At 40.9% G+C, this 26,759-nt stretch overlaps 1 protein-coding gene, 2 long non-coding RNA genes and 1 other non-coding gene across 5 annotated transcripts; all 4 read right to left on the reverse strand.

Annotated features, from left to right (window-relative positions):
• Positions 1–383: 383 nt before the first annotated feature.
• trnav-aac (transfer RNA valine (anticodon AAC)) lies at positions 384–456 on the reverse strand. Its single transcript has one exon. It is a non-coding gene; the product is annotated as a tRNA-Val (tRNA).
• A 4,157-nt stretch (positions 457–4,613) lies between these two features.
• LOC128629783 (E3 ubiquitin-protein ligase UBR2-like) lies at positions 4,614–11,516 on the reverse strand. Of its 2 annotated transcripts, XM_053678511.1 has the most exons (4): positions 11,187–11,516; positions 11,001–11,094; positions 5,895–5,973; positions 4,614–5,782 (listed from the first exon to the last, which is right to left on the reverse strand). In XM_053678511.1, exons 1-4 carry the CDS (start codon positions 11,314–11,316, stop codon positions 5,777–5,779), a joined length of 309 nt encoding a protein of 102 aa, XP_053534486.1. In that variant the 5' UTR covers positions 11,317–11,516; the 3' UTR covers positions 4,614–5,776. The 2 variants fall into 2 exon arrangements, with proteins under 2 accessions (XP_053534486.1, XP_053534485.1); XM_053678510.1 differs by having other exon boundaries at positions 4,614–5,973.
• Positions 11,517–11,595: 79 nt separating this feature from the next.
• On the reverse strand, positions 11,596–14,832 carry LOC108262502 (uncharacterized). Its single transcript, XR_008394162.1, has 4 exons — positions 13,705–14,832; positions 13,230–13,612; positions 12,193–13,154; positions 11,596–12,002 (listed from the first exon to the last, which is right to left on the reverse strand). It is a non-coding gene; the product is annotated as an uncharacterized LOC108262502 (long non-coding RNA).
• Positions 14,833–17,677: 2,845 nt separating this feature from the next.
• On the reverse strand, positions 17,678–19,278 carry LOC128629778 (uncharacterized). The gene is made up of 2 exons (XR_008394163.1): positions 19,044–19,278; positions 17,678–18,539 (listed from the first exon to the last, which is right to left on the reverse strand). It is a non-coding gene; the product is annotated as an uncharacterized LOC128629778 (long non-coding RNA).
• Positions 19,279–26,759: the final 7,481 nt, after the last annotated feature.

A 26,759-nucleotide genomic window follows, 5' to 3' on the forward strand; every position in this document is an offset into this window, starting at 1 on the left:
AAAAGCAGAACCTGCCTGTGATTTTGCAAGCAGCTGTAATCTGCCTTGCTACAAAAGCTCAATGGAAGGGAAACCGCTCCCAGCCTTTTTCGGGCAGTAGACCTCTTGCTGATAGGTGAACTTGGCGACCAGTACTTTACGGAAAATTTTCCAGTCACGTTCAGAGTCTTATTGAGCAACGAAAGAGCCAGGCTTCCACTTTCTGTGGAAAACCAGAGACTCCCTTTCATTTCGTAAGCAAATGTTCACTGCTTTGCTACAAAAGCACAAAAGAAGGAAATCTGCTCTGTCCAAGGTCTCGCTTTCCGGCTGTTCCTAGAGGACCTGATCCTACAGTGATGACAACCGGTCAGTTATTAAAGCAAAGTTCAAAATTTCTAGCTTGTTTCTGCCCGGTCTCAAACCAGGGACCTTTTGCATGTTAGGCAAACGTGATAACCACTACACTACAGAAACCACAACAGAATACTTAAACTTTGTTCAGCAGCGTTGAATTGCCCAGCATGACATTGGTGGTATAGAGGTGAGCATAGCTGCCTTCCAAGCAGTTGACCTGGGTTTGATTCCTGGCCAAAGCATGGATTGTAACTTGGAGGTGCTTTATGGTAGTTGGCACAAAAGGAAGGAATCACCTGCCTGAAAATAAATGGGTCAACCTAATGTGCCTTAGGCCTCCCACAACTCTTTCTGCTTCCCACTTGAATTCTTAGTGCTTCTTTGCTGTTTGTAAACACAGAATATCCAATATGACATGAAGTGCATTCACACTTATTTACAGTTAATGAGCTGACTGACACTGCATTGATTCCACAAGGGAGGTATATGCTGGTGTGTATGCACTTAGGTTCACTCTTATGCAATTATTTAAATGTTCATCTGTCAGTCTTGTTCTGAATTTAGATTCGATCACGTTCATATCAGAACACGCTGCTTCACAAAGGTCTGTAGATCCAAATAAAGCAGATGCTTTGAGGGCAGCTTGGTGAATGTTCTTGTAGTTTTCTGGGTCTACAAGTCTCCAGAAATTTTGTGAATGTTGCTGAGATTTCAGCTGGATATGATTTTGGAGATTAATAACCTCCAACTCTATCTCTACAGCATTGACACTGAACAGTTCAGCCATCTGCTTTGAAATGTGATCCATGTCTATCTCCATGAAAGACGGCAACAAATGCCACACATGTCTCAAGATTTTCAAAATCGCTGAACCTTTCCTCAGATTCCTGCCCAAGCCTGGACAGGAGGTCACAATACTCGAGGACATCCAAAATTTTGGTTGCATTTGCATGGCTTTCTTTCTGTCTTTACCAATGAGGGGAAGTGTTGCAATCTTTTGTTTTTCAATTGCTAAAGGTAAAATTACAGTTTTGCTTTAAATACCTTCACAGCACTGATCATATCACATATGGTTTTGTCTTTACCTTGTAACTGTAGATTGAGCTGATTCAGTTTCTCCATCACATCAGCCAAGAATGCAAGATCAAGCAGCCATAAGACAACAGGTTAGTCCCCCCCGGTTCCATTAAAGCCTTAATTTCACTCACCAAGGAAATAAAATGGTGAAGTACCTTACTCCTACTCAACCAACTGACTTCTGTATGAAGGAGATCACCATACTTTGCAGAAATTTTGAATACAAATTCTTACATTCAGCCATAATCCAGTCCAGACATTCCCTCATCTGCTCCGTGCAGCGCTGCTTCATACACGCTGTAGGAGAAAATAAAGACTTCAGATCATCATCACCATCATCACCACCATTATCACCATCATCATTATTGTCCTCATAATCGTCATTATCATCGTCACCCTCATTGCCGTGATCATCATAGTCACTGTCATCATTGTCGTCACCATCATCGTAATCATCATCGTCATCGCAGTCATATCATCGTCATTGTCATAGTTATCATCATCGTTGCAGTCATCATCATCTTCATCGTCGTCAACATTGTCACCATGATCATCACACTCCAATGCTCTCCAAAACATTAAAAAAAAAGTATAAAAGAAAAAAACTTTCCGAAACACTCTAAAAAACCTGCAAAACCCTACAAAATCCTCCGAAACCCCTAAAAAATAAAAAATAAATCAGAAAACTTTTGAAACCTCCGAAATGCTAAAAAACTCAAAACCCAAAAAACCCGCCGAAACAGTCCAAAAACCCCTCAAACCCTCCAAACCTGAAAAAACTCTCCAAAAAAACCCCCCAAAAGTTGCAGCTTTATTACAGATGTGTTGAAAATGTTTAATTTCCCAAGGGTTTACATTGGAGACCCCTAGTGGTCAAAAGAATAAAAACATGTAGAATTGCAGAACAGTAAACCTTTACTGTGTGTAAAGGCCAAGAAGAAACAAGCAGCTGATATACACAACATCACATAAAGTAGTTCCTGAAGGAGCCGGGCCAGACTGGGACAGAAATTGGGACAGAAACTGGGTCTCACACCCACCCGGTCCTCCCCATACACAATAATACATGTTTGATGTGTACATTAATAAAGCTATTGACCTGTAGCTGCATGATTTCATGTACAGTGCTGCTGTCACGTGATTAGCTGAGTGTATATGGGCCATTGTTCCAGTGATACAATAGAGACTATAATTATTAGAAAATATATTTATAATTAAAATCTACAAGTTAATATAGGAAATTTAAGTAAGACTAGTGAATTTAAATTCAATTTGCATAGCCCTCGTCAAAAAAAAGTTGAGCAGACACAACAGTACTTTTTTTTATTCATGAACACACATATGTACATAAAATTAATCAGATCTCTACACTTAAAGGTCGTAAACCCTGTTACCTCAGTGTCAAGCCTGTTACCCTTGTGTAACCAGTGTTACCTCAGTTTCAAGCCTGTTACCCTTGTGTAAACAGCATTACCTCAGTGTCAAGCCTGTTACCCTTGTGTAAACAGTGTTACCTCAGTGTCAACCCTATTACCCTTGTGTAAACAGTGTTACCTTCACGTCAACTATAAAGTTTGTATCTCCATGTGGTATTCATGTACTGTGAAATATCTAGTGTTAAATTTTGGGAAAATGAAGAAAACTAAAGTACAAGTTACACTTTAAATGCAAGCTCCATTAAATCATCTTAAGAGAATGGCTGTTACTACAGACTTCGTACAGTAACTGATACTCTAGATAAATATCCCCGCTCATGCCAAGGGACCAGGTGGACACACGCACATTCATGATAAAAAGAGACTTTATTTACAGTTTACATTTTCATATCACTATAATTTGATTAAAATTACACCTCTTATTTAACAGTTCAGATCAGTAGTTCATAGAGTACAGAAGATACCAATAAGGCCACGTTGTGAAGCACACACACATAAAAGGACACATTTTGATATTTTGTAAAATAGTTAGTAAAATTAGAATAATTTTAAGGTTTTTTTTTTTTTTTTGAAAAATAGCAAGCTTTCTTGTGCCAATTGACAGGCGTGTCTATGTGTGAGGGGGGAGCTTAAGTATAATCTGAACTGTATAACATTACCACTAGCTTCTGTTTTTTATTTCTTTAGTATTTGTGGGCATAAAAGCCTACCTATAATTAAACAGTATAATAGTTTAGTAATATCTCCTGTGCTAGCCCGTCACCTACCCACAGCACTAGTTAACACAGCGAACATTAACGTTACCTCCCAGCAGTCGCTATACAGCATTAAATACATGATCAAGCTGAACAAGTGGAAAGAAAAGCTAACGGATGTCACATGATTAAGTTGAAAAAAAATTACATAAGCTCCACCCATACTGAACCAGGAACACCTGTCACATGGCAAATTCAGTATATACGGACTGTATGTGTGAGAAAGAGAGAGGTAATGCAACACATGTCCAGCAGAGGGAGCTAGTGAACTGTGTGTTTCTCCAGTACACACACCCCAGAGATAAAGAGAAGAGATTTTCCTCCCATTAACCACAGCATGAGGTCATTAAATAACTCACACACAGAAATTAAATAAAATGCATTTTTAAATCCAAACCTGTGACTGTAAATGTATGTATAGTGTATGTGAACATGTGCGCATGTTGTGTGTGTGTGTTTACAGTCACAGTGTGTTTTGCTGGTCTCCTAGCTGCGAGTTTCACTCTCAAAGGCGGGGTTATCGTAGTGCAGTGGCACTTCAAACACACTGCCTCCAAACCTGCAAGCCAATCACAGCACAGGATACAGTCACTGAATAGAGCCTCCGTATGGAAGCGTACCTCTGCACTGAGGAGCACACCCTCCTAAACAGTTAGGGCAGCTACAAGAAAACAACAGTTTCCCAGTCCATCACTGAATGCAGAAAAACATGACCAGAGCCATCTTTCCCTACAGCTCTTGCCTGGCGTCCCACTGAAGATAAGCAGGGTTGAGCCTGGGCAGTACTGGGAGACCTCCTGGGGAAAACTAAGCTTGCTGATGGAAGTGGTATTAGTGAGACCAGCAGGGGGGGCTCACCCTGTGGTCTGTGTGGGGTCTAATGCCCCAAAATAGTGACGGGGACACTACTGTATAAACAGCACTGTCTTTTGGATGAGACATTAAACTGAGGTCCTGACTCTCTGTGGTCATTAAAAATATAAAACATAAATAAAAAAAAAATAAATTAAAAAAAGAGTATGGGTATAACCGCAGTGTCCTGCCCAAATTCCCTCATTGACCTTCTCAATCACCCCCTAATAATCCCCATCTCTGAATTGGCTACATCACTCTCTCCTCTCCACTAATAGCTTGTTTGTGGTGGGAGTTCTGGAGCACTATGACTGCTGTCCCATCATCCAGGTGGAAGATACACACTAGTGGTCTCCTCCCAGTGTAAAGCACTTTGAGTGTCTAGAAAAGTGCTATAGAAATATAACTGTAACCAAGTAACTTGAAGATGCCGCACCTGCCAGAGAAAATCACCATGAAACCTGCCCTGGATCTCCACAGGTCAACTCAGTGACAAGACCAAGACCAAAAACTGTCAGCCACTGTGAAGAACACCGCTGCTGAGCTATTCCCATTATATGGAGAAAAGTATTAGAACAGCAAGGGCAATTATTTTGGTTTGCTATATACTGGAAACATTTGGGCTTGAGATCAAACGATGAATAGGAGTTGATTAACAAATTTAGTTGTAAATATTAGGAAATTAAATTCTGGTCAAACAACTTAAAATATGGCACCTTGTTTAAACCTACCCATTTTTCAAATGATCAAAAATATTGGAACATGTTTGGAATGTCCTTAAAATCACCAACATATCGCAAAGCCAAATGTCTTCAGTGTATAATAAAAATAAATCCTGGGCTTGCTGTTCCAAACCTTTCAGAGGGAACTGTATTGACAGACCAGCGCACATTCTGACACCATGTTTCCATTGAACCCAGGACAAGAATATCAGCGTTCTCTCAAACCTGATGGCCTCTCGTCAGTAGAGCCATGATCTTGAATCTTTTTGTGGTCATGCTAGTATGTTTAGTCCAAATACAGGTGTGTGCTTCCAAAATAATACAAACCCCCCTCCTCCACACACACACACACACACACACACACAGTGAAAAAACTAGCTTATTAGCAGCAGCTTCTGGAATTAAGCAAGGCAGGCTGAAATACAGTGTGTGTGTGTGTGTGTGTGTGTGTGTACGCGCACTTCTCACCTTCATGTGTGTGGTCAGCAGGACCCAGCTGCTCTGTTGCATGCAGAGATTCATAGAGATTGATCGCTGTGTGAGAGACTCGGAGTTGGGGTGTATGCTGGAGACTGAGTCACAGTGTGTGTGAAAGTACTCAGTGCTGCTGGGAAACGAATGCAAATCAGAAGTGACCGTCTACATGTGCTGCTCCTCAACATCCGTCTCTAGAGAGATGAGAAACTCTCATGAATCCATTTACGCACACACCTCACCTCTACTCTGAGGGATTTGAGGATGTCACACATACATCGGGCAGGTCCTGTGATCCATAAGCCATGGCTCAACACATGCCTTATGGAAGAAGTGACCACACAGACAGACAGACAGACAGACACACACAGGGTAAGACTGATAATGTGCTATGGACACAATTCTGTCTTGCAGGGTTTCAGTATGTAATGTTTCGAGTCCAGAGCTCTGAGGTGTACACTGGCACTGCAGAGAATCCTGCACCCTCTTCACTCTCATCTCATGCAGTGCATTCTGGGAATTACAGTCTTACTGATATTCCACAAACTACACATTTCAAGTCCACCAACACTGTAACAGAGGTAATTTCCTACAGCCTAACTCATCTTCTCTACCCCTAACCCCTTAACTCCAAAAGCCTAACCCCTAGCCCATTAGCACCAAGTGCTTGTGATCAGGGTGTGGTTCAGGAGGTATGGAGAGTTCAGTTCCTCGTTCTATAGATATTCAGACCACAGTGTCAGAAACTGAAACTCCTCCACCTGGATTTTCTGCTGTCCGTGTTGTAAACAACATTAATCTGAATTTGACTAAACCAGAAGAAATAAATGTCACAGCGTCTCATCAGATTGTTTCCGAATAAGCAATCAGACACACCTCCCCACCAAACAATCAGCTTTAGGGGTACGGTACACTTTAGTATTTTTACTTTTAACTATATGTTTTCTTACTGTTCCTCAAATAGAGATGTTCTATGCGTAGTAAAAGGTCGGTTGTACCAGAGCTGAAGTTTCTCTTTTCTTTTTCTTGCTGAGTAAGAAAAGTCCAGAAAGCAGGAGGGCAGTTATCAGTAGAGGAACTGTTTTTGAAAGTTTTTGCTAGAATGCTTGCAATTTCTTTTTTGAAGTCAAGAGTGTGCCGTGCTGTTGTATTTGTATGTGTTCTATTTACATTGACCAGCGTGTGCAGAAAGCGCAGGACCTGGTCCAGGCCGAGTCACAGCTGCACAGCCTCATGATGGACAGCGTTAATCAGAACTCAGGACCCAGTTGGCTCCCGCTGTCAAGGCAACAGGGCCCAGACCAACACACGACGATGGATGATGTCAAAACCACGCCACCCTGCCATAACCTCAGCCCACCTGCCGTGGTGGATCTCACCCAATCAGGATCGGACGAGCTGGAGATGATGAGCATGGATGGAAGGATGGAGGTGAAGGATGAGCATGTGATGGATTTATCTACACAGGTGACAGGACAGTGATTTTGGACAAGTGTTTAAGAGCATAAATGATGAGGAGCGTTTAATCATAGAGGAGAAATCTGATCATAGACACTCACTCAAATCAGACCTTGCACATTTCTCCTTTCAAGCAATCAGATTCATCTGTAGTTCTGTTGGGAATTGAGTCAAACTTACCAAAAGCATTATCAGACGTGGACTTTGATTCAAAAGCCTGTATCGAGTTTGATGCTGATGCATCTAAACCTCTGCCATTGGAGCTATAGATGAATCTGACCCCACACCCAACAATGATAGTGGTAGGCAGAAGTCAGTATATTTCACTGCAGCAGACGAGTCCTTGTTCTGCCCCACCAAGAAAAAAAAACTGCGAGTCATCTATGATGGTGAGGAAGAGGGGCATGAAGAAGAAGAAGAGGTGGAGAAACCTGTTTTGGCTAGCAATCCATTAGCTCGCAGCTTCATGGGCCTCAGATCTTCCACACCCAAATCCATGCTGAATAATGGCACCAACCGCAGATGCAGCATAAACACATCAATCGCATCACGACGCTCATGAGTACAGTCACAGCTGCAGGATATGGAGGAGGAAGAGGAGGAACAAGAGACGAAAGAGGAACAATTAGAGGAGTGGGAGGAGCCAGAGGACGAGCCAGAGCCTAGTGAACACATGGTTGAGTCTGAGGAGGAAGAGGAAGGTGATGGTAAAGAGCTTCACTGACGTTCAACTGGCCTCTAGTGAAGTTGTGCATCAGTGTGCAGCCACTGAAGTGCAGAGTCCAAATGATGTCACACATCAAGAGGAATCGTTTGATTCACTGGTGCATTCTGGGAAACAGTGTTTGTCTGAAGGGAGGAAACAGGAAGCACTGGACTTTTTTCTGAAGGCCATTGACATTAACACTGGAGACAGTGAGATACAACTGCTCATCAGCTTACTGTACAGACACTCGAGGCACTGACACACACACACACACACCTGCTCATCATCCAACCATACAGACACAGTCACTGACACACACAGTGTGTGGGTGGGTCTTCCAGCTAAAGTGGTTTAGAATTAGGCCTAGATTTGAGGAATGCTGTATGGTGCATGCTCTATGCCATATGAGGAGTTTTGTACATCAAAGCAAGCACTGATCATGTTTGGGGACACAAGCTCCGCCTGCTTGCCCTTTATGTACGTTATGCAACATGGCTAAACTTTTTTTGACTTTTTCTTCAATTAAAGCACTGAGATGAACAGCCACATCTGTTTCAGATTCATATTTACACTTACTCTTACACTATTAACACTAAATCCCATTAACTGTATTTATGAATATTAACATTTGCTATTTTCATTACTTATGCTAGTCCAATTAATAATCTTGCTGTTCATATTGTTATTTAATAATATAACTGTCAATCCAGCATCTAAAATTTTCACACTCCAACCAGACATCCCAAATAGCAAGTACGTTTGGGCCACATGTGGGTATTATCCGTCACATATGGCCTAGATATAGCACCGCTGAACAGATATGGGCCAAATTGTGACCATATTTGTCCTCGTCCTGCAGAGTATCCTCATTAGAGAACAGCAAGTCATGACGGGACACGCCAAACACATTCATGCCCTTCAGAGAGGAGATGTGGCACTGCAGCTCAGGGTCGGAGCGGCACGCAGACGAGTGGAGCGACTGCAGCTGCAGCCGAGTGGAGGATGAATACGTGTCCTCCAGTGTGAAAAGCTCCTTCAGCTCCTGCTTAGAGAAGTACCGAAATGGGTGCACATACATGTGCAAATACACACACAAGCACACACATGACGAAAATATATCGTATAGATGTACCGGTTCAAGTAAGAATTTTAAATACGCAACCAGGAAAAAAAACAAAAAACATTTGTACACCCTGGCACATGTGTTTTTTTGTTTTTTTAAAATAAAGTTTTAAAATAATAATAAGAACATTAATACTGAAATAACATGCACACAAATATGCTGTGAAATCTTAAACTTTTTAAATGTTATATTTAAATTTTTTGCACATACTCAACATCTCCCAGATTCATGAAGAGCTTCACCCAGGTTACTTTTCTTAAAGTTCTCAAATGAACAGAGCTCCTTACTGCTTCCCCTGAGGTCCACAGGAACACTGCTCTTTTTAGGGCTTCAACAATTAGTTTTATAAACAAATACTCTCGACTGTTTTTAATCAACTACTCCTGGGTAGCTGGAGTACTACTCCACTAAGCTTTTGTGGAGTGCCTTAAGCAGAATGAACTTAAGAATGCATTTAGGCGACTTATTAGAAGGAATGTAAAAAGTGAGTTCTTAAAAAAATAAATAAATAAATGAAAATAAATAAATAAAACCTGAGATGTATCTTGATCTCAGGTTTCCCTTATCGATGGCTTGTAACTTGCTTATCCAAGTCGATGGATGTAACTACCACCCCAAAGTGACGGTACAGAGAAAGGATACATGGCATCATGAACTATCAAAAATCAACAGATATTAAATGAAAACCTGACTGCCTCTGACAGAAAGCTTCAAATTGGCCGTGGTTGGATCTTCCAGCAGGACAGTGATCCAAAACATACATCAAGATCAAAACAAAAATGGTTTACTGCTACTTTATTTGTTACACAAATACAAACACACACACACACACGTTTGTAGTGCTTGTGTAGTTTCAGTTTGAATGTGTAAGCTCTGGGAGATTCACACACTACAGGGTTTGAGTGGTTTCCCCCTGCAGTGTCTCCAGTTTTACAAATGCAGTAAAAATGGGAGACAGGAGTTAAGTGGTGCAGAGACACACACACACACACACACACACACACACACACACACACACACACACACACACACACACACACACACACACACACACACATACTGACTGGTATGTAAATACCTGTTACATTTCTCCTCCCTGTTTGCATCATTGATATTCAAAGACCTGCATTAACACAGCAGCCTGCACTCTGACCCCCACCTCATTATACTTTAATAATGTCCAGTGGATATATTCTGATGTATATATAACAAGTTCAATCACCTGATTTCTTTAGCTTTTGATACTCTCTGGCTGCTCCTAAGGCCATACAGACTTCATATGAATCCATAATGAACTTTTTCACACTATCTGTTGTTACCCAGATGAGGACGGGTTCCTTCTGAGTCGGGTTCCTCTCAAGGTTTCTTCCTCTTAAAACACCTTAGGGAGTTTTTCCTCGCCACCGTCGCCACTCAGTGTCTTGCTCAGTTGGGATGAATTCACACCTTTAATATCTGTATACCATGTTGATATTTCTGTAAAGCTGCTTTGAGACAATGTCTATTGTAAAAAGCGCTATACAAATAAAATTGAACTGAACTGCACTTACTCCTAAGGTCAGATCAGGTTAACGTTCTTTGCTTCCCCATGAGGCGCAATAAGTTTACAGACTACGAAAGTAACACTGGCTTGATCTAAGACAGTGAAAAATAGTCAAGAGCACATAGCAAGCTTTGTTTCATGCTTTGTGTCGATGATCAGCTCACTGTATTGGGACAAAAATATATATATATATATATATCTGCAGATCGCATATTTAAGCCAAACACATCCAATTTGGATCTACATCTTATCGATCACCACACATCCATGAAGACTTTCCTGTACATCACAGATTAGATTTTTGACTTTTCGGTCACAAAACATCCAGACTGATTGATTAATACTAGCTAATTTATTGTGATTGCTCATACAGAGGTCATATTATTTTCTAGACAAACTATTTACTGTTAGCTGCTGATTCTATTGCCTATATCCACAAACATTTGAAAGCAGCAAAACTTTTTATTTGGGATTAAGTAGAAGGCTGTCTAGAAGTAACATTCTGCCCAATTCCTCACCTATGCCAGCAGTGAGAGTGCATGATGTGGCCACAGCTGCCGGTATGGGTACCAAAGGACAGGTCAGGGTGCATGAAGAGGGGATCATAGCTCTCTGGAACACACATGTATCCTCCAGAAATAAGCACACTGGCTACTCAAACCTATCCAATTACTTGACTTGCACACTGTAAACCATAACCTTACCTGGATTGTGAGGGGGTCTTTTGTGGTTCTCGGACATGACCGTAGAGCGTTGGACAAAGGCAGCGAGCACCATGACGGCGCCATCAGGTAGGATCTCCTGCGCTTCGTGACACAGGATACACATCTCCATCTGCCTCCTCTCTCCTCCTCTGGCACGCCAACGACGAGGTCCCACACACACCAGAGCACCGTCACATGAACTGGGGCTGTACCAAGCAGAGACGGATGGTTACAAGTACACTATAACCTTAATTTTATGTTAAGGTACTTCTGAATTTGTTAAAATAATCAATGTTGAATAAATGGGTTCATCTTTTTTTAATCACCAGGAAATTGCTAAAAATGGCCTAGGATCCTCTACCCTACCCTACCCTACCTCTACCCTAGGATCATTTACCCTAACAGAAAATGCTCCAAATGAATATGCAAGATAAAGAGTTTAAGGATGGGAATTTACTTATGTTATGTGAAGACCACCATTAAATGCAAGAACTTTTAGGACAAAGAACAGACAACTGCTCAGCAAAGTCAAGGAAGTGTTGATGCATGGATTTACTGACATAAATGTACTGACTGGATATTGAGAATATAATACAAGTTGACTTATAAAGAACACTGCGTCACTACGAGCATGCTTAGGTATCTATGCTCTGCTGATGTAGAGGCTGAGACGTCCAGATCCTCTGAATCCTGCGTGAGCAGATCTATGTACTTATTGATAAAATGACTCTGGCTCTGTAATGTTTGAGCCGTGGTCTTTTTCCAGCACAGTTCAGCTTTCCTTTTTCTCTCTGCTTTGTCTTTGTCCCACACAGTCTGCAACACACACACACACACACACACACACACACACACACACACACACACACACACACACACACACACACACACACACACACACACACACACACACACACACACACACGCACGTAGATTTAAGCTCTTCAACACTTTAAAGGGTAATGGTTAATATGTCAGTGGAATAGAAAGTTGCTCAAAGTCTGACCTCCTTGTGACAGTGCCCAGTTCCTTCACAGGGAGGTGCAGCAGCTGTGCACTCGCGCATCGTTTTAATGCTAACCACCATCTGTGTAGAAAAAGACACATAATTTAGGAAAATACTTTTACAAGAAAACGATACAGCAGTGCAGTTAGAACTACATGCATACACAATCAAAGTCTTGCAAAACTAAGCATATGTTCAATAGAACACATTTGTGCACTAAAAAGTATACACACACACCATACCATTAAATACTGAAGATGCATTACAATTTTACTAACATTTAATTTGCCTGTTTCTCTTCAAAGTACATACTGCAATACATCATTAGCCTTGGCCTACACCATGGCCTTTATATGTACATGTTCTGCCTGGTGCAGGTGTCCTGACAGTTTTCACTATATGGAAAATAAAATGCACACATCACAGTACATGGAAGTTCAGTTTGTGTAGTAAGCAATCCTTACATGTCATTTAAATATTCATGTTGACATACAGCTTTTAAGTAACACGCACAATAAGCCACATCAAAACACCCCTAGGGCCACCTACAGATGATCAGCAGCAAAACCGCTTTGTGACAGTGAAGCATTTGTGCTTCACAGTGGTGAGAGGTGCTGCTTTGCCTACCAGCCACGCCACCTTGAGCGGTGTTGCACTGCTTGGATTTCAAACAGGTCTTGATGAAGCAGCACTGCTTTAAACTTCATGGTAAAAACGCTCATCTTTTGTATGTTGCGCCTACCTTCAGTGAGCGAATTGTAAAACATGCTAGGCTGCCACCTGGTGGACATATTAGGTGCACGCATAGAGAGAGTAAGGCAAATTGCAAACATAATCAAGATGTAATTTTACTTTAAGGAACCAGCGAATCATGTCTTTGTGCACTTCCAAGTGAGGCGTGCACTGCAAGGTCTCTAACAGAGCCAGGATGCTTGGAGTGTTGCCGGGGGCTTCACCGGGACCTGTGATACAAGAACCACAGATCTAACTACAGGCTTGAGGTTTTGAGATTGTGTGAGATGATGTACAAAACTTACGGGAGATTTTCAGGGTGAAGTTGAAAGTAACTTCATCGTCATCCCCAATGTTCTCTAGCTGTTGCTGCTCCTCCATCAGAGCCATGCCTATCAAGTGCAGCACCTGTAGCAACACACACATACAGAATTGTGAACACTACTCAGTCATTAAAAAGTGATGCTCATGAACACAGCATAGCAAGTGAAAATTTGTTGAATTTACTACACTATCATGTCATTTTAACAAAACATCCAAACATTTACCCTCTGCAGCATGGACTCAGACCAGTGTCCTCCACTGGGCTCCATAGCCCACTGCAGCACAGCTCCCAGCATGCCAAGCAGCACGTCACACTGCAGAATGTTTCCCAAGCTGGCAAACAGTGGGCAGAATGGAGGCAGGGCTACGACACACAGACACTCACACTTCAGCAATCTGCATTCAACTGACCAATCATTTTCAGATATGACTACAATCACTGAAGAAATAGCTTACCTGGGTCCTCTCCATTCTGTCTCTTAAGCTTTCGCTGAGCTTCCTCTGCCTGTATCCAAAATAAACTACATAAAAATTTAGAAAAACCATTAGTGGTCATGTGACTAAAGAGAATTACTAAATCTGCCAAAAGCAGCACATCACCTTAAGGACATCCTCAGCACTAACAGCCAAATCAAATGCAAATGGATAAGTGCATATATTGAGCTTCCAAAGAGCATTTCCTGATTAGACCACTAGGCACTCAAACTGGTATTTTGTCATTTATGTGCTTTTCTTTATCAATCACACAATCTGACAGAGGCTCTGCACTTAAGAGAAGGAACTAAAGAATGAAGTAACACGTGAGTTGCAGACAGTTTTAGTTACTGCGTAGCAGGAGCTCGGGTACATGCTTTAAGTAGTGAATTATTATTTACAAAAACTGTTTTCAGAATTGTAATGCTGTTCTCTCCAGGGAAGGGGTCACAATGTTAACTGATGTCTGCCCCAGAGACAATAACAGCACCGAGACTCTTCCCGTAATGTCTAACCTGAAATCTTCCTGTAATGCTGCAGACCGAGGGGTCCTGGTCCATGCCACCATGGAGGACATTTTAAGCTCATTGTAAAACACTGATTTTGAGTTTCTTGAAGCATTTTGGCGTTTATTTGGAAGTATGCTTGGCTCTTTATCTTGTTGAAAGCCAAGTCTGAACCTCCTGGCAAAGGCAAGCTAAAGGTTCTGGGCTAAAATGTGATTGCTCCCCTCCCTCTGCTTCAGCGGTTCAACCCCAGGTACCAGGCAAAAATTACTTCATGTATACAGAGATCCCCAAACTATACACCGAAACCAGACCTCATTTCAGAACATCTCAAAGAAAAAACATTTTATGCCTACATATTTATTATATATCTATTTTGTAATTGCTTTTTTTATATTATGTGACTGTTGTTTTTTATAATGCTCAAGTGTTTAAATAAAGGAGTTAAAAGTATTATTTATTTATACACAAAGTGGTATCGAGTATCGTGTATTTTTGCTGGTATCAGTACCGACTACTAGATTTTTGGTATCGTGACATCCCTAGATTGGACATTCTATGTTTGAGTTATTACAACTTCCTTTTTCATGGTGAAACTTCTAAATTTGTGAGAGCACCACGCCCACGGCGAGGAGCAAAAATTCAAAAGCTTCGGAATTTAGCATCATCAATGCCTGTAGATGAGACTGACGAATGTGATGCCGAACTGATGAAAGCTCCAGGAGGAGTACATTAAAGTACGAGGCCTGGAAATGGCAAAAAACGGAGGAAAAAATTAAGAGAAAAATCAAAATGCTGACTTCCTGTTGAGTTTAGGGTATGGGTTCAAGAGACCAGGGAGTCAGCCATTTTAAGTGTTGTCTCAATTGCAAAATCCTTCCAGTGCACTGGAACGTTTTCTCCCTAAAAAATCCCACAAAGCACCACAAAAACCAGGGAGCATCGATACTCACTATGTTCCCTTACTGGAAATGACCTCATGTCTCTCAGCTAATGTCTCTCTCTAGTGTCTGGTTTAAAATGAGCTCAATCTGCAAACCCAAGGTGGCCTCATGTGTCCATTGTCACTGAATATTTGAATGGAGCTATACTGAGAGCTATTGTAAATGCACTGTAGCACTTGTCTGTCCTGCAGACTTCATAGTTGAAAATGTGAACTGCTTGCTCCCAAAACTTCTTTAGTGCAGATTAGGGCTGCACAATTAATCGAATATCGATTAATCGCGATTACGATTTTGACTCCCCACGATTAAATGCAGATGATAGACTGCGATATTGACATTTAAATTTCGTCCTCCGCTCACAGAAAACTCCACTGCAGATCAAATCAAGCGGCTCCTACACTACAGCCAATCACCATAGAGTGGCGCAGGGATGACGCCATTTTGTAGTGCCAAAAGCCCGAAATGGAATTAGCATTTTAACCCTTGAGTTGCTAGCTTCGCTTCGAGCTCCAGAGCGAGGGGAAATCATGAAATTAGCACGATGCTAAACAGCACTTCAGAGGTTGTCGGGGACATTAAACCTAATCACGCTGAGTGGGAAACAAACTTTGCAGATAAACTCGGGGCTCTATGGTGCAACCATTTCACTCGCATCTGTGACTGAAAAGTACTTTGTGCGACTGTGAATAAATATTTATTCACACCGGTGCAAGTGACCTGTTCGGAGTTGTATAATACAATCGGAATTAAAACTACAGGAAGTCCAAAATACATCTACACCGCGCAAGAGTTCCTTTCACACTGCTTTTCATCTCCTCAGTCCACTGTACAAGTGTGGAAATACTGCAAAGAAGCCATTATGATGAAGTGACTCTACATCATCTGCTTCTCTCAACTCTCCAATCTCACAACCGCCATCTTTTATTGATCCCGCAAAATGACCTGAACTTTCACCTGCTCGTGTAGACACAGCGGCTTCAGGCGGAGTAAATTAATAATAACGTTACAAGGTGGGTTTAATTCAGACTTCTTTATTAAATAATTCCTCACCAATCACAATCAAGAGTAGCAACTGTTCAGTCTGTAAACATACAGTACAGTGCAGCTCTCCTTCACTAACTCTAATTCACTCCATTTAAACTCACGGTTGCCAGATATCACTAGAAAAGTCAACTCCAGTTTCCATGTTTTGATTTATCCCCCCAAAACACAATATTATCAGCAGACATGGACACTGTACTGTAATAAAACTACTAAAATATAAAGACAGAAAATGTGCTTAGTTATAAATAAATCATTTAATATATAAAAAAAATAGATATTATAATACCTTCATAAAATATAAATAAAATGAGAAATGAAATAATGTTTAATTACTATGGGTTGCATTTAATATCAATTTGACCTTAACCTTAGATCACTACTTCCTTAGAAAGCTATTAGCCTTTTTCCCAATATGGATCATTTTTGTGTTAGTCTACTCTTAATTAGGCCTCTTTATTGTTCAAGATATTTTAAAATAAATATTTTATGCTGTATATTTATCAATTAACCAACAGTATTTCTCATTGCTATTATTTTATTCAGTTAACAGTGACCATGAGCAGAGAGATTACATTTAACTGTTTATGATAGACTTCCTGATTAAAGTTTAAATAAAAAAGATTGCTATCTGGATCAGTATCATCTGTAAAAATCCTGATCGGAGCATCAAGTAATGAACACCATTAAACTAAAGCGCTTTGCATCTGACGGGTAAATGAACTCACCCAATCACATCCTATATGAGATTATTCAGATATCTACACAATACACACAGAGCGGTTCGAGAACTGACTCCAGCCCAGAACCATGACAGTGGAAATGTCTAATAGTGCAGCTTTAAATATATTTAAGAGGAGCAGACTTCAAACACTGAACATTGAGGTGTATTTTATTTGTTTACAAGGTGGAACAGGTTAACGGTTGTTTTGTGCATACAGTCTGTAAAATGAACTGAAAATATTAGATTTAGTTTATCAGAAGGTAAATTAATGTGTCATGACTCACACTATGTTCCTAAATTCTGTCATAATTGACCAGCTCAAGTTCTCATGCCTACTTGTGTGTTATATTGTGGCATGAGAGAACTTAATAAATGTGAAAGTGCAATAAAAAATGTTGTCACTAAAATCAATTAATCATCATGATAAATAATGAACACCTATAACTTACACAATGTCTGGGGTAACTGTTCTGCTAGACCTGACCAGATTTTCTCATTGACTTCATGCCAATAAAGGGTACAATCAATACCCAGACACCTGAATATTCGAGTAATATGCTCCTTCGACAGTGGGACAATCGAGAGCGTCCTGACCAGCTGTCTCACGGTGTAGTACGGGAACTGCACCGCCTCCAACCGCAAGACTCTACAGCGAATTGTGAGGACAGCTGGAAAGATCATCGGGTCTCTCTACCCACCACACACCTCCTTCAACTACCGGTGCATCCACAAGGCCACCAGTATTGTGGACGACCCCTTTCAGACTATTCACCCTCCTGCCATTTGGCAGAAGGTACAGGAGCATCGGTGCCACCACCAGCAGACTCTGCAACAGTTTCTTCCCTGGGACAGTCAGATTACAGTGCTCACCTGGGCTAGTCAAACACCTCACCCAGTAAGACTCATACCACTGCACACCGCAATAACCCAGTAAGACTACATAGCTGCATCAGTCACTTTATACTAGAGAACTATTTCTGCTGCCAGTATTGCTGCAATACATGTGCTGCTACATTACACAGTAGCTTACAGTGTACAGTCCATGTCCTGTGTATCTACTGTCCTGTGTATTTGCTGTTTTGTGTTTTTATTGTGTTGCACTCGTCTCACACAGAACAGTACGCAAGACTACATGAAGTGCAAATACACAACTGCGTTGCATCATGGTCCGGAAGGAATGTCACTTTGTTCCAGTGTATACAAGCTATATAGAGGAATGACAATAAAAACCCACTTGACTTAACTAATGGCACCTCAAAAGGTTAAATGTGTATTCGAATACCGGGCACATCCCTAATTAGAAAGACTATTAACTACTAAACTTGAAGTTTAATACATTCTGCACTAGGAAAGAATAAGGATGCTTGTTAAATGAACTTCACTTAGTGTTGTGGTTATAGCACATGGAGCCATTGCTTATTATAATAATGAACAGCTGTGAGAGTAAAAGCACTGCAAACCCACATAAAAATTAAAGCATATTTCCAATTCTGGGAAAAAAAAAGACATACTGCTGTACCTGCAGTGAAGATTTTCCCTGCACCTGAGAACACACGGCACTCTGAGTCTTCAGCAATCTGATTAAAGCATTCGATCATTTCACTGTAGGGGAAAAAAGCACTAATCATGTTATTATGCAAAGTTGCCAATAACGGAGTATAAAGCCAACACCTTATATAACAAAACAAAGACGTCCAATGCAACAAAGCAGAATTATACATGGGGGAAATTAACACTTTTTTTTTTTACCTAAATGTCTTCCAAAAACATTTTTTTTTCATACTTTCACCCCCCCCCCCCAGATAGCCTTTAAGAACGCTTTTGACAAGAGAAGAACGTATTGAAATCATTCTCATGCCTGGATCAGGAAGCTGTGGCAAGATTGCGATGGACTAACAGGAAACATGGCAAACACAGCAAACATACAACACAGTTTCCAAACTTATTAACAAATTCAAAAAGACTGCAAGTGTTGCAGACCAACCGAGAAGTGCACGTCCACTGACGAAGGCACAACCGACCTGGTACTGGCAGACATGGTCCCTTATGTATGGAGACTTTTGGAAAACCCAGTAGTTATGTCCTTTATTTGATGGAAAAACATACCTCCAGTAGGCCTTGTTCATGGTGTTGTGTTTCTCTGGTCGGTGCAGCTCTACAGGAGTGATGTGATTGGCTGGGTGGGTGACTGACAGGGTGGTGAAGGGTGGAGTGGGGCCTCCTGAAGTCGACATGGCTCGAACAGCGTTCAGAGTAGGAAACCACAGGCTCCTGTCTGATAAACACCAGCCAACAGGTTAATATGATGACTGTTTACGGAGATGAATAAAGGACACAAGACTATGGCCCCATACACAGTGATGGACAATCTACAGACAGAAAAGTGACTGAAACCTTTGTTTGGTGCTACAATACATAAATCATCTTAGTCCTAGTGGGTTTATGTTAGGAGACATTAATGGAGCATTTCTGAAAGGAATTTCCAGTCTCAACACAGTAAAAGTCAGGGGTAAAGCTATAAATTTTCAGATACAGCCAAGACATCAGCACAGAGGACATTTCTGTGGCCCTATCGGTAACATGAAAAGCAGCGTTTTTGCTTTGTTTTATATATATATATATAAAAAAAGTTTTGTTTTTTTAAATAAAATAAATAAATAAAAACAAATAAACAAACACACCACACAATAGGTGAGGGAAGAACAGCTGTTACAACATGCTAACACAAGTGAGAACAGGAATGTGTTTTCATTCTACAACATTAAATGCAACTATACACCGATCAGCTACAACAGTAAAACCACTGACAGGTGAAGTGAAGAACACTGATTATCTCGTTACAACAGCACCAGTGAAGGGGTGGGGTATATCAGGCACCAAGCGAACGGTTGGGGAAAAATGGGCAAGTGTAAGGATCTGAGCAACTTTGAAAAGGGCCAAACTGTGACGTCTAGATAACTGGGTCTGAGCATTGCCAAAACGGCAGGTCTTGCACCTACCAAAAGTGGCCCATGGAAGGACAACTGGTGAACTGGTGACAGGGTCAAGGGCACCCAAGGCTCACTGATGCGACTGGGGAGCAAAAGCTAGCAGAGGCAGTGTGATGTTCTGGGCAATGTTCTGCTGGGAAACCTCGGGTCTTGGCTTTTGTGTGGATGTTAATATACTTTGACACGTACCACCTACCCAACACTGTTGCAGACCATGTACACCTCTTCATGGCAACAAAATTCCCTAATGGCAGTGGTCTCCTTCAGCCGAATAATGTTCCCTGACACACTACAAAAAATGGTTCAGGAATGGTTTGAGGAACATGACAGAGTTCAAGGTGTTGACTGCCACCAAATTCTTTGAGCAATTGAGCATCTGTGGGATGTTCTGATACTTTGTACCTGATGCATCATCTTTTATAATTGTATACTTATTTGGCATACAGTGAATATTCACACTTTAAGGCCATGTGGAACAATTTCCAAAATGCATTTAAATGGGGTAAATTGTGTCAGTCTACCCCACCACAGAAGAACTTCACTGGTACTCTGACACAGATGCCACTCTCACTGGCTGGAGTATATCAGGGTAAACATATACACACACACACACACACACACACACACACACACACACACACACACACACACACACACACACACACACACACACACATACACACATATATATATGTGACCAGATTGGTTCAGAGCTGCCAGGAAGGATATACTGTAGTAACTCATATAATCGCTCTTTATAACCGTGGTTAGCAGAAAAGCATCTCCGCATGCACAACAACATCAAACCAATGTTTCGGCCTTGGGGATGAGAATCACGCCAACTCGGAACGATCCCCTCTCTTTGTTCATCAACTATGTGTGGCAGATGATGAGACAGGTCAGCTACTGATGCTTTACACCACAACACTGTTGAATTCTCCAATCTGATTGGTCAGAAGGCGTTGGAGACATTTCTGGAACAGCAAGATTCTGATTCCAGCTGCAAGGGAAATTACAGCTTTATAGTGATGTGCTCGTTCTCGTTTCTATAGTAACAGCTCATTGACAGGGTCTAGTATGGCGTACACAATACATAGTCTAAGTTCAATCGTAAACATATTATAAACATGTTACTTAAAGAAAAAAACGTATGATCATTGTGATCTAGTTAAGATTTATAAGTTATCTATTTATGGAAGTTTTATGGAAGTAGTCTCCAGTGTCACGGCAGAGAGGACATTGCACTTTCCAGTTTCTCAGTAACATTGCAAGTCTTATTAATTTCAAGAGTTAGGGGGGGGGGGGGGGGGGGATAAGAGAGGTTTGTGAGGGAACTATTGTTTTATTTTAATGTTATAAAGTAAGAGATCATAATTAACTAACTCTCTTTTCCAGGACATTCCACAGGGCTCCAGATGGCGACTAAAATGGTCGCTATGACTATACGTCTTGTTGTTAGGCTACTGAACTCACATCCCCTCTTGCGCATGCGTGTACCTGCCCTAGCGCCTGCACTCCTGTATGGTTTCCATAGATGAACAGAAACAGGTCTAATGTTGCGTTTATCGGGTTAAAAAGTTGGAAGTGAACTTTATTAAAGGTGTTTAATTTAGTTTGATGTGGTTTGGTTCATTGGAATTTGACTGTATCTCTTATATGTAGGCTAGCTAACTGCGTAGTTAACTAACGTTAGCCAGCTGAAAAGAAAAATATCAGACTTTTCCTCATCCCCTGCCTGTCCAAACCCTGCCTCCTCTACATCAGACGCCCACGATGTTGAGACCAACTCGACCAGTGAAAGTTCTCAAGTGACATTTGAGTCATCCCAGCCCGTTTCAATCGGTGTGCAATCTTTTATAGATGATGACAGCCAAGCACAGCGAGTCTTCTCCCATCCCTGCGGCTCTCATCCCGATAAGACAGTTTAAATCAGCTTGGCTACAAGAGTTCGCCTGGTTACGTTATGACAAAGGGAAAATGTACTGCACCATTTGTGCTAAAGCAGGACAAGATATTGCTGGTAAAACAGAGTTCATTACCAGTTCGAGTCATTTTAAAAAAGAAACCGTAAAGAAGCATGCTGACATTAAAAAATATAAGAACGCCAGGGATTGTGTCATTGCTAGGTCTGCCCCTCGTGCCACCCCAATCGTGAAAGCAGTGCAACGTGCTAGTGATAAAGTCGCTGAGAAAGAGATGAGGGATTTGAAAATAAAATTCAATGCAGCCTATATGACTCTGAGCCTGAATAAGCAGGAAACAACTAATTGTACATAGTAGAGTAAGAAAGTGAAAAAAAATAATCAAATGACTGGACATTTAAGTATTTACGGTAATATGATTCAATATGATGTACTGAACATTACACATATTGTGTATGTAAAGAATACATTGTGTAAACTATGGGAGGCAGAGTAAACAAAGGCAGACAGTACAGAGGGGAAAGAAAAGGCAGCATGAGGTAGCCATTTAACAATGATATCATCATATGTCATATGACATCACTATATTTTGGATCCTGAAAATTTGATTTGGCGCCAAAATATTTTTGTTTTTTTGTAATTTTCGTACTGAACAAAAGACTGATTATCTGTTCAGGCGTTATTGTGCAGATCCACATTTAAGCATCTTACTATACACTGTTAAACCCAGTGTTTGTGTTCTTTTTTTCAGTTTCCTTCTGCTTCTGAGTTCAAAGAGCTTTTTCTCATCCCCATCCTGGAGCGCCCCTACAGCTGCCTGTTTGGTACATTCCTCTACAGCAGTGAGCAGGAGAGAATGGAAAAGGTACGCTCCACATTTCTCTACTAATGGGCGGAGGCTTTCCAGCCTGTCTGATTTTTCTGAATGGAAATGAATTTGTCTAAGTGTATCATGACTTGTCTCTCTGTCTCTCTGTCTCTCTCTCTCTCTCTCTCCTCTCTTTTGTTTTTAGGAAGTACAGGGTAAAACGGTCACTGCGGTCCTACATTAAGTCAGCCGGAGGACTTCACTAACCCGTTCTATGTGGACTGTAAAAACCAGGTGCTGTATCCACCGGCCAGTCTCACACATCTGGAGCTCTGGGTGGGTTATTATGTGCGCTGGAACCCACGCATGAGACCTCAGGTGCTTATACTGCAAACCACACTCTATGAAATTCTGGGGAAATGCTCAAAAATAGTGCTTCCAATATATACCAAAATACCCAGTTACTTGTATAACTGAACAGTGTCACTTCAGACACATGATGAATGTCACTTTTTATTACTAGATGTTTCTGGGTTTTAACACCAAGTTTTGTTTAAAAAAACTAATCCATTTGTATCAGCACACAGCTAAAAAAACACAAAAGCTGGAGTAATGGGTCGGTAAGCATAAAAAGTGCCGTACACAGTGGAACTGGACACACGAGGATCTCTGACACTGTTGACTCTTCAGTGGTTCCATTTTCAGTTCTAGTTTGTAGGTACAGGTTTCAGTCTTCAACAACATTGTAGTTTTCTTTTTAAAATGCACTCCTTGGTTGTGCTCACTGCATTACAAACTCAAATCCAACATTGTGAGATTATTTTTTTTAAATGTGTTGAAATGGAGTTTTCTTGTGATTCCTCTATATTCCTGTATATTTCATGATTGGCTGGTTAGAAAACTACGTGAACGTACAGGTGTTCCTAATAAAGTGGACGGTGAGTGAACATGACGTGGCTGAAACGATTTCCAAACACTTCAGGAGCAGCTAGCGATAAAGATTAAGGTTACACCGGCTTGATGATTGATCTTTTAATAATGATACATAAATAAATAGAAAGCGAATGGAATGATTTAGAAAATCTGTGTCCCAAAACGAAACTGATGTTTGTGTGCTTTGTTGATTCTTATGTAGATGCCGCTCCATCAGAATTTGAGAGAGTTATTGTTTTTGCGTGAAGAACGTGGAGGAGCTCCAGAGAGAGGCCACGTCATCCTGCTTCATCTCCTCATCCTCAGAGCATACTTCTCCCTCCTCACATAGTGGCACACCACTTCACACTGCTGTCTAAATACACACGCGCACACACACACACATACATACATTTAAGAGCATACACTGCCTTTACTCAATGAATACACTCAGGCACAAGTAGGGAGTGGATGAGTATGAAGCGGGCACACACACACACACACACACACACACACACATTCCTGTTTGCATTTTTTTTTAACTATAGAGAAGTAACCTAGTGTCACATTTTAAAAATCCTTAATACTTAAAAATGGATCTTGGAATGATAGTCAGCATGTCTGCAGCATGAACTCATAGTATTTACGATCTAGTATTTGACCTGTAAATTTGTAAAAAAGAGAAGTATTCATATATTTGTCCTTACACGTCATGTTCATCTTTCCCTGTGGCCTCATTTGCTCCTCTGTGCCAACTCCCTTTCATCTTTTAACATTTCAATACAGTTTTTAGCTACTTGAAGGTTTTTGTTTGTTTTTCCCCCCAAAGTGAATCATCCATCTATTTTTGTATTTTATTAGTTACTTTCCATTTTATGTCCGCTCTGTCATCACACTGAAGCGTGATAGTTATGTCAGTATTATTCATTTCTCACAGATCTGCCTTTCACCTTGCTAATATATGGAAGCACTGAATAAACGGTCAATTTGTCATGTTTTTGTATGAAGGTGTTAAAATGTTGAGTTGTACGGCCTTTCCTGCCTCGTGGACTTTTCACCGGTATCGTTTGAATAAATCAAACTGGTAATGAAAAGTGTCGTTACTGATAGGGAAGCAAAACAGAGACAAAGATCTGAATGTGAAAATCCATTGAATTTGGAAATGAAATTTCGACACCATTGAATTAATATAATCCGTGTATCATATCATTCGTTCTTTTCATATTCAATTGTCCACTTATCCGAAAATGGAAAAATGGCTTGTTATTTTATTATTCATTTACAGATCCAAAACGAAACAGAGAGAAAAAAAAAAGTCGTTTTCCGTTCTTTCAATCTCACGCTCAAGTTAAAAATAAGCGATTAGAAAACGGGTCAAATGCCCAGGTTTCATTTGAACATTTTATTCATTTTTTTCGATTGACTATGACCCGGAAGTTACTGGTTTCTTCACGTGTTGTGCTGGATAAAGGTGTTTTTATTTTGGTTTATTTGTTTAGTTTTTTGCTGAAGAGCATGGGGAGATTCGTACTGTTTAAGGGAGCCAAATGTGTAACCCTCAAAGAAGACTGCAAAAATATTAACTGCAGTTAAACCAGTCAATAATCCTTTATAATCCTGTAAACGTTTCTGTATTTACGCTTTTACATTTTAGAAAATGGGCAAAATCAAGTTTAAAGAGAGGCTGTAATAAAAATACAGTTTTTGGAGTATCAAGGTCGGCGCAGTGGCTTTGTAGTTAGCTTCTTTGCTTCACACCCCCAGGTTGTACTCAGGTGTCCTCCCCTAGTCCAAAGACATGCGTTGTAAATTGTCCGGTGTGTGAATAGGTGTATGATGGGCTTACACCTCATCCACGGTGGCCCCGCCTTGTGCCCCGAGTCCCCTGAGATAGACTCCAGGGTGACCCTGTGTAAGATCGATGGAATATGTGATTTAATGAACACTGAAAAACTTTTCATTTCTTTTTTTGAAAGCATGTAACATCAGCACAACGTACGGGGACGTTGTGTTGATGTTACCGAAATGGGATGTTACCGAAATGGGTCACCGAAACGGGACTATTGAAGACTCGAATAACTGGCACTTTTTCCAGTCTGTGTAGTCTCACATTGCTGTTATTGGGTGACACGGGTGGAATCCAATGAGGTTTTCTACTGTTCTCAAGGTTTGGCATGCTGTGCATCCTGAGATGCTTTTCTGCTCACCATGTATGTAAAGAGAGGTTATTTGATGTTACCATGGCCGTCCTATTAACTTGACCCAGTCTGGCCATTCTCCTTTCGTCAACAACACCCCGAGAACTGCCACTTACCTGATGTTTTTCACACAAGTATGTCTGTGTGGAAATCCTAGGAGAGCCGCAGTTTCTGGAATACTCAAACCAGACCATTTAGAATCTACAACCATGCCACGGATAAAATAACTGGATTACATTCTGGTGTTTGATGTGAATATTGACTGAAGCTCTTCATCTGATCCTGCTTGATGTTGTACACTGTGGTGTTGCCATATGATTGGCTGATTGGATAATTGTATGAATGAGCACATGTACAAGTGATCAGTGAGCACATCTATCTACCATAGAGGTATTTTGGGGCAATACTTGACAATGTACCTGACTTTGTTAGACTTGTGGCCAAGTTGAAGAAGCTTCTGACATCCCAATGGAAAAAAATGAATAAAACAATCCAAGACAAAGTCACTTTCAGTCTTGTTTTTATTTTATTTTCTCCTTTCATGTTAATCTCTTTCTACAGAACCCGTCCAAACTTCATACGTCAATGCAGTAAGCAAGATAAACTGTCTACAGCTGAAGAATCTAAGCATGCATCTGTTTTCACCCTTATAGAAAAAGTTTAGCAGTTCCTATCCAAAAGACACCAAGAGCCCAGATGTCCTTAGAAACTAAATGTACCCTCCAACTCGTGGCCTTTTCAGAAACTCAATTCCCAGACGTCGCCACACTGATCACAGTGCATCCTTCAAATCCACCGTGCAGCGGAAATGGACCAGTCGATTTAAACGGATTGTTGAAAATGTACGTTGTTCAAGGCATTTGTGAATTTGAAATTTCGCTGCAAACCGAGTCTGAACAGTCACCAGAATCTGAGGCAAAAACACACGAAGGAATGAGATCACGTCGTCATTGCCTCGTCTCTGGTGTTCTACATTTTTGACAAAAGTAACA

This window comes from Ictalurus punctatus, unplaced genomic scaffold (genome assembly GCF_001660625.3).
Source record: "Ictalurus punctatus breed USDA103 unplaced genomic scaffold, Coco_2.0 Super-Scaffold_100, whole genome shotgun sequence".
NCBI classification, from domain to species: domain Eukaryota; kingdom Metazoa; phylum Chordata; class Actinopteri; order Siluriformes; family Ictaluridae; genus Ictalurus; species Ictalurus punctatus.